The sequence below is a fragment of the Mus caroli genome, chromosome 2 (genome assembly GCF_900094665.2).
Source record: "Mus caroli chromosome 2, CAROLI_EIJ_v1.1, whole genome shotgun sequence".
In the NCBI taxonomy this organism is placed as follows: Eukaryota; Metazoa; Chordata; class Mammalia; order Rodentia; family Muridae; genus Mus; species Mus caroli.
In genome coordinates, this window is record NC_034571.1 from 37031336 (window position 1) to 37038626 (window position 7291).

Consider the following 7291-nt stretch of genomic DNA (forward strand, 5'->3'; position numbering starts at 1 on the left):
GTATAATAACTGACAAATTGTAGCAATATTTTCATGTATAACTTAAATGTCCTGGTTATTCTAGACGTATTTTTCTTGTAAAATTGGGTTGTAATTCCATTAGCCAATTTTCTTTAAGAATTGAATTCATGTTAGGTATTATTTTGGAAGGAAATATAGATTTATTTTCAAGAATTCTTGTTCTGCAGTAATCATAATCATTTGATAAGTATAGCCATTTTGAAATAGGTGCTCCATTTTTAGTTCAGTTGATACCCCTTTTCAAGAGAACTACTGTTAAAAAAATGTCATTGTGCCCAGCAGGTTAAAAAAGGGGGGGTTCACAATAGTTTTAGTTTATTTCAAATATAATTTCTTTTGTCTTAGTACTAAGAATTTCTGATGTCCTTTATGGATTTATGTAACATTAAGTGGGAGTAGTGAAACTATTTAGTTAAGTCAAGTCATAGCTATCCTTTCCTCTTCATTACCTTACAAAGCACCAGGGTATGATTTGTTCTTCTTATCATTATTTACACTCTTTGTTGATGCCTCCATCAGTATCCTTTAGCAAACATACCTAAATTCTCTACTGATAACTCTTTGATTTCCTGAAGATGAGAAACATTTTTATTTCTTTCCCTTCATATGTATTGTTCGGCATAGAGAGATGGCTATTTCAAGTTCTTTTAAAGTCTGGTGAATTGATCATTTTAACTCCATAAGCATAATAATGGAAGGTATTATACAAGAACTTCAAAACAGAGACAGCATCATAGCAACTTAGGTAATAGTTTGTCTTAAGTCCAGCTTCTCCTCTTCCTGTCACAAACAAAACCACAGTTTCTCTTGTAATGTCTGAAGACTCATCAGCAGTATGTTTCACTTTGAACAGTGAAGTTTCACTGTTCTCAGTGACTTCCTGACAACGCTAATCAATTCAGCTATAGAACAGGAGGCAGGTACTAGAGATGTAACACTTACAGAGCTCTCTACCTGGTAAATGCATTGTCTAGTGTTTGTTTTTTCTTGTTTTCAGAATTTCTTGATCACATTCACTGCAATTTACAAAGCAATTCAGTACCTAAAAATTAAATATAAGAGCAAGTGCAAAAAGTCTCATTTGAAGGGAATCAATGGAAAGAATGAGTGCTTTGATGTGAATAAGTAGAAGCAAATGAACGAAAAGGTTCTAATCCCTGGAGAGAAGTAAATATGACAGAGCAAGCAATACCACAAAGGTCGCCTTCATCTGACCCATCTGGACAGTCCTTCCTCCCATTGCAGAGTTTTTCTGGCTGCAGGCACACAGAGGTATCATTAGCACAAGGGTACTTGGGTGGTCCACACAAGAAACTGTCACAGTCTTCTTCATCAGACTGATCTTCACAGTCAACATCTCCATCACATACCCAGGCATTGTTGATGCATCTCCCTTAATGGAAAGGAAAGAAAATGCATTTGTAATTTGCAGTTAGATCACAGTAAAGAACGGCCATTATTATTGTTTTTGTCAGAGTCAGAACTATTTGCTATTAACAAAAAAATCAATCCTGATAGTTTGACAGTTTGTTTTCATGACAGCATTGGCATGTTCTTGTCTTGCTTGTAGAGTCTGAGCACTGGTGTTTTCTGAATTTTAAATTATTGTCTATATTATTAAATAAAAAGAGATTATGTGAATATCCCAAAGTGTGTAATAGTTTCAGAGTTAAAGTTTAATTGTACAATTTGAATCATTTATTTTCACAGTCCGACATTTGGGCAAACACTGTTAATTATGACCTAAGCTGAAACTTAGGCAAATGCTTTATTTTAGGGTAAGTAGTATTTTATTTGTATATGTAAACTAAACCCCTCAACACTTGTTACCTACATATCTAGAAATGATCATGACATGAAAGTTGCTTTATGAAAGAATATCAGTCCTGGATAACCAATGTAATTTTAAGGACAAAACAAAACCTCCCTGGGGCTGGAAAGATGGGTCAGTGGTTAAGAGGGCTGACTGCTCTTCCAGAGGTCCTGAGATCAATTCCTAACAACCACATGGTGGCTCACAACCATCTGTAATGGGATCTGATGCCCTCTCCTGGTGTGTCTGAAAACAGTGACTGTGTATGCATACACATAAAATAAATAAATAAGTCCTTAAACAAACACCCCCCCCCCAAAAAAAAACAACAACAACTCCTTGAATGATCAATGCAGAAGGTCTGACATTGGAGATATTAGCCCATACACATAAAAACACTTGATTTTCTAACAAAGATGCAAAAATCAGGCAAACAAGAACACATGGCAAAAATGCTTGAAATAACTGTTGTTAGGAATATTTGCTATCTGCATGTAGAGGAATGAAAGTTATCCAATCTCTCTCACCCTATATTCAAATTGATTTATAATACACAAAAACTTCAAGGTTATATAAGAACCTAAAATGTAGAGAGAAATATAGTTGGAAATACAATTTAGGCTTTAAGCTCAGGCTTTAACATTACTCTAGTCATTCAGGGAAGAGGACCAACAATTGACCAGTCAATTACAAAACTGAAACAGATTTGTATTGTAGAGGAAACTGCTAGTCAATTGAAAAGGCATCCTAGAGAATAGGAAAACAAAACTAAAACCATACATTATATGTCTAACAGTGGATTAGTGTCTATAAGATACAAATACCTGAAAACTTAAAGTAAAAATACAACCGAATTTTAAAAATTGGGTGATGGAACTGGATGGAGAGTTCTTAAAATAAAATATGAAATGTCTAAAACACATTAAAACACTATTTATCATTGTTAGCCATCACGGAAAATGAATTAAAATTTCTTTGAGATTACATTAGACCCCAATCAGAATGACTAAGAAAATTAATTAAGACAAATATTACTCATTATATGAGGTTCCCTCATGCACTTTGGTGAGAGTGTAAACTGATACAATCTCTTAGAAATCAGTGTAGAGATTCCTCAAAACAAAAACAAAAACAAAACACCTAGAGATAGATGTATCATAAGATCTAACTGTACTGTACCTGGACATTGCCCTAACAGATGTTATTTCCTATTACACAGATACATGGTCATCCATGCTCAGAGCTACTCTATTCACAATAGCTGGATGTTAGATAGAATCCAAAGTTACATCAACTAATAAATAGATATTGAAAATATACCTACATTCAATGTAATTTTATCAATTGTACAGGAAAAGAAATTATGAAATTATTAGATAGAACCGAAAACACACTGACTGAGGTATCCCAGGTTGAAAAATATAAGTGCTATCTATCTACATATATTCCCTCTTCCTGGGGATATGATCTTCCTAGATACCATAGGTGTTAAGTGGATGAGGGCTCCCATCATGTCTGTAGATGTGTCCCACAGACTGACAATAGTTTCCTGTATTGTTTTTGATTTCCCACCAGAACTGGATATTCAGACATTATTGCTAAATACATCAGACATTAGTTGCAAGGCTTGGATAAATCAAGTTGGTTCTCACCATACAGCTTTCTCCTTGTTAACTAACTTGAGTAGTATCAGAAAGTATTATATGCTCCACTAAAAAAAAAAAAATCAACAATGTATTTACCTATAAACCCTGTGAACTATAATAATGACTGGTTTGGAAGGAAAGAATATCTACGTGGGCAGCAATGACATGAATGTTATCAGTATCGTCAACTGTTTTGTGCTTGAACTTAAGGTTCGTGGCACAGGTGGAAATACATTTCTGCTGCTGAACAACTAACCAAAATCCCATGGTTGGGAGCTCATACATTCTAGGGTTTAACCTATTTTTTTATTTTCCTAAATGGAAATAACACCAATGGGGGCCTGCAAATTTATAACTGTGTAACTATTGTTAGGTATAGATCACCAAGCTAATTAATTAGAGAATTTCCTTTATATGCAGTGGTTGGTGATTAATGGACAAATGGTCAATGGTCCAAGAACAATTGATTTTGGAGTGTTCTGCCAAAACAGCTTTATCACTCCTACCCCTAGGCTTAACGACCATTCAGAGAGAGTAGAAAGAATGATTACTAGGGAGTAGGGCAAGGCAGAGGAAAAATGAAACAGTGTCTTCTGGATATGACAGGACGACTGCATTTAGGAAATCAGAGTAGCTACTTTTGCTTGGAAAAGGCTTGAACAAGGAAGAGTAATACAGACAAGAGGGAAGAAGGAAGGTCTCAACAGTTTTCCCTCTGAGAAGCTGTTGGTAGTTGCTACTTTATATTTTATTTTATGTTATTTAAAATTTCCATCTCCTTTCCTCCTCTTCTCTGAGTTTTTCTCCTCAAACTCTGGTCTCTTCCCATCCATGTCCCATCCCTTTCTCTTCAGAAAATGGAGGCCTCCCATGGATATTAACTAACCTTGGTATATCAAGTTGAAGTAACACTAGGGATATATTCTCCTATTAAAGCTAGATAAGGTAGCCCAGTAGGATGGTAAGGTCTCAAAGAAAGATAACAGAGCCAAAGATAGTTCCTCTTCCGATTGTTAAGAGCCCGATCTGAAAAACTAAGCTACACAGCTGTGTAAATATGTGTAAAGGGCCTAGGTCTGTCCTATGCATGTTCTCCATTTGGTGGTTCAGTCTCTGTGAGTGCCTATGGGCCCAGGTTAGTTGATTCTGTAGGTTTTTGGTGGTGTCCTTGATCCCTCTGTCTTCTATAGTCCTTCATCCCCTCTTCCACAGGATCCCCAAAACTCTGTGTAATAGATGTCTGTTGGTGCCTGCATCTGTTTCCCTTAGCTACTAGATTAAGCCTTTCTGATGATGGGGTATGCTAGGCTTCTGTCTGAAAGTTTAGCAGAATATCATTGACAGTGTCTGGATGGATTCAACAGTTGCTATTTTATGGGGAATGGATACTCCATTTCCTCTAATTGTATGCTCTCTTTAAGGTTAAACATGATCTAATGGACAGACCCCTACATATAAGCTCAAGAGAAACAACCTAAATTTATTGGGTCATTAAAACAAAATTGCACAGGAAGTTTGGATAGGATGGGAAAATTGGGGTTGATCTGGTGGTAGCTAGGGGAAAGAGGGGTTGAGTTTGGTTAAAGTGCACTATATGAAAATCTCAAAGAGTTAATATAAATAACACATTAAAGAAGAATGATATGTTGATGATTTTAATACACACCAATAGAACATGTAAAAATGTTTTGTTTTTACTGATTTACAAACAAAAATGGCTGCTGACCATAATGTTTTCAAAGTCAACATGTAGAGTACACACTGGGCCATGGATGTTGTTGTCTGTGAAATCTTGTTTTGTTGTAGTTCTTGGTAGTGATATTTTTCACTGCAAATTATTTCTTATTTACACATTATTATTATTATTATTATTATTATTATTATTATTATTATTATTATTATTGTATTTCTAGGTAATTATCATTTCTGGAGTATATATTGTTGGTAAGTAATACAAATTTTAAAATGTATCCAGAAACAGTTAGTAGTCTGATTAAAAAGTCTATCATTTATACAATAAGGGTCAAAATAAAAATTTGAAATGAAAATATTATGTCAATTTTTTAAAACACACTGAATTTAAAATTATCAAACTTATTTGTAAAATTTAATAATAGTCTTCACTTTTATTACTCAAATGAAAACCACTTAATCAGTACTGAAATGACTAAAGTATTCTAGATGATTTTAAACATATATTACTGAAAAAAACGTTTAAACTAAGAACTGACTGCTATTTCAATAATAGATTTGTTTTAAATGAAGACAAATTATAAACTTAACAACAGGAATAAAATCTGTTCTATAAGTCCAAGCTAAGGTACATACAATTTAGAAAGAATCAACAATAATAGAAATGAACATATCAACTGCAATAACACGAAAACATAATTTTAAATTACTCAAAACTAAAAAAATAAGGCTGTAAGAAATTAAGAATCGGGAGTAACTAGGACCAGTGGGACTCAGGGACACAGGAACCCTGTCCCACCAGTGGCACCGGTTCCAGTTTCTTCCTGTCTGGGATGATGCCCTCATGAGCAGACCATGGGCACAAATTCAACAGCCAGTCCCACAACACGCAGAGGAAGCTCTACTCCCAGGTGCTCTAACATGCCCAGGATCAGAGGTACCCCAAGCAAACCTTTGGCACGAACTCTGAAGCCAGTCCCACAACACCCAAAAGAATCTCTACTCCTAAGCACTGTAACATGCCCAGGATCAGAGGCAACAGGATCCCAGGATCCCAGGATCCCAGGAGCTTGGTAACACCAGGGTCTCAGAGTTTCAGAGGCAGCTTGATGCCCAACAGCTCTGACACACCCAGGATCTCAAGATTACAGGACCCCAGAATCACAGGATCACAGAGACATCTAAATTCTGAGGAGTTCTGACACAACCAGAATCACAGGAAGGACAGGCTCCAATCAGATATAGCGAGAGTAGGTAGCACTAGAGATAATCAGATGGCAGGAGGCAAGCATAAGAACATAAACAACAGAAACCAAAGTTTCTGTTTGGGATCATCAGAACCCAGTTCTCCCACCATAGCAAGTCCCAGATACACCACCACACCTGAAAAAGCAAGAATCAGATCTAAAATTATTTCCTATGATGATGGTACACCCTCATACATGCAGGGGGGGGGGGATGGTATAGGGGGTTTCTGGGAGGAGGAAAAACCAGGAAGGTAAAATTTGAAATGTAAACTAGCTAGATTTTAAATGTACAGAATTAAGTAGGACAGCATTTAGAATGTATCTATTAAAATTACCCTAAATGGAAATATTTTTTGCTATACTCAATAGAATTATATGGCATTAATGTGAAGACAGAAAAAATCATAAAAGCAGCAAGTGAGGTTCAGAGTTGAGATACTGGACTAATGATTAATATCCACAACGGGTTACAAAATTCCAAAGTTTAACAAGGATAAACCAAGTAAGGCCCTTTTATAAAATGGGAAAGTGAGGTGAATGCACAATTCTACAAGGAAAAAAAATAACCAAAAAAACTCAAAGTTGTTCAGTATTGGCCACTATGAAAATCCATGTTTAAACCAAGAGTTATTCTCTCCTCTCAATGAAATGGATGGGAAAATAACAATTTCAGCCAGGTGAGATGGCTCACTCAGTGAGTAAGGAAATTTGCTGCCAAGCTCTATATGAGTTTAATACCCAGGATACACGATAGAGGAATAGAACGAACTCTATTTTTTTTTAATACTTTTAATTACATATTTTCCTCAATTACATTTCCAATGCTATCCCAAAAGTCCCCCATACCGCCCCCCACTTCCCTACCCACCCAT

At 35.8% G+C, this 7291-nt stretch overlaps 1 protein-coding gene across 3 annotated transcripts in view; it reads right to left on the minus strand.

The window, feature by feature from the left end:
- Window positions 1-7291, minus strand: part of Lrp1b (LDL receptor related protein 1B) — a 1970757-nt gene that overhangs the window by 710712 nt on the left and 1252754 nt on the right. For all 3 annotated transcript variants that reach the window (XM_029472167.1, XM_021181392.2, XM_029472172.1), the window contains exon 22: window positions 1214-1414. In XM_029472167.1, the coding sequence (XP_029328027.1) occupies window positions 1214-1414 (201 nt within the window). The remainder of the gene's footprint in view (window positions 1-1213; window positions 1415-7291) is intronic.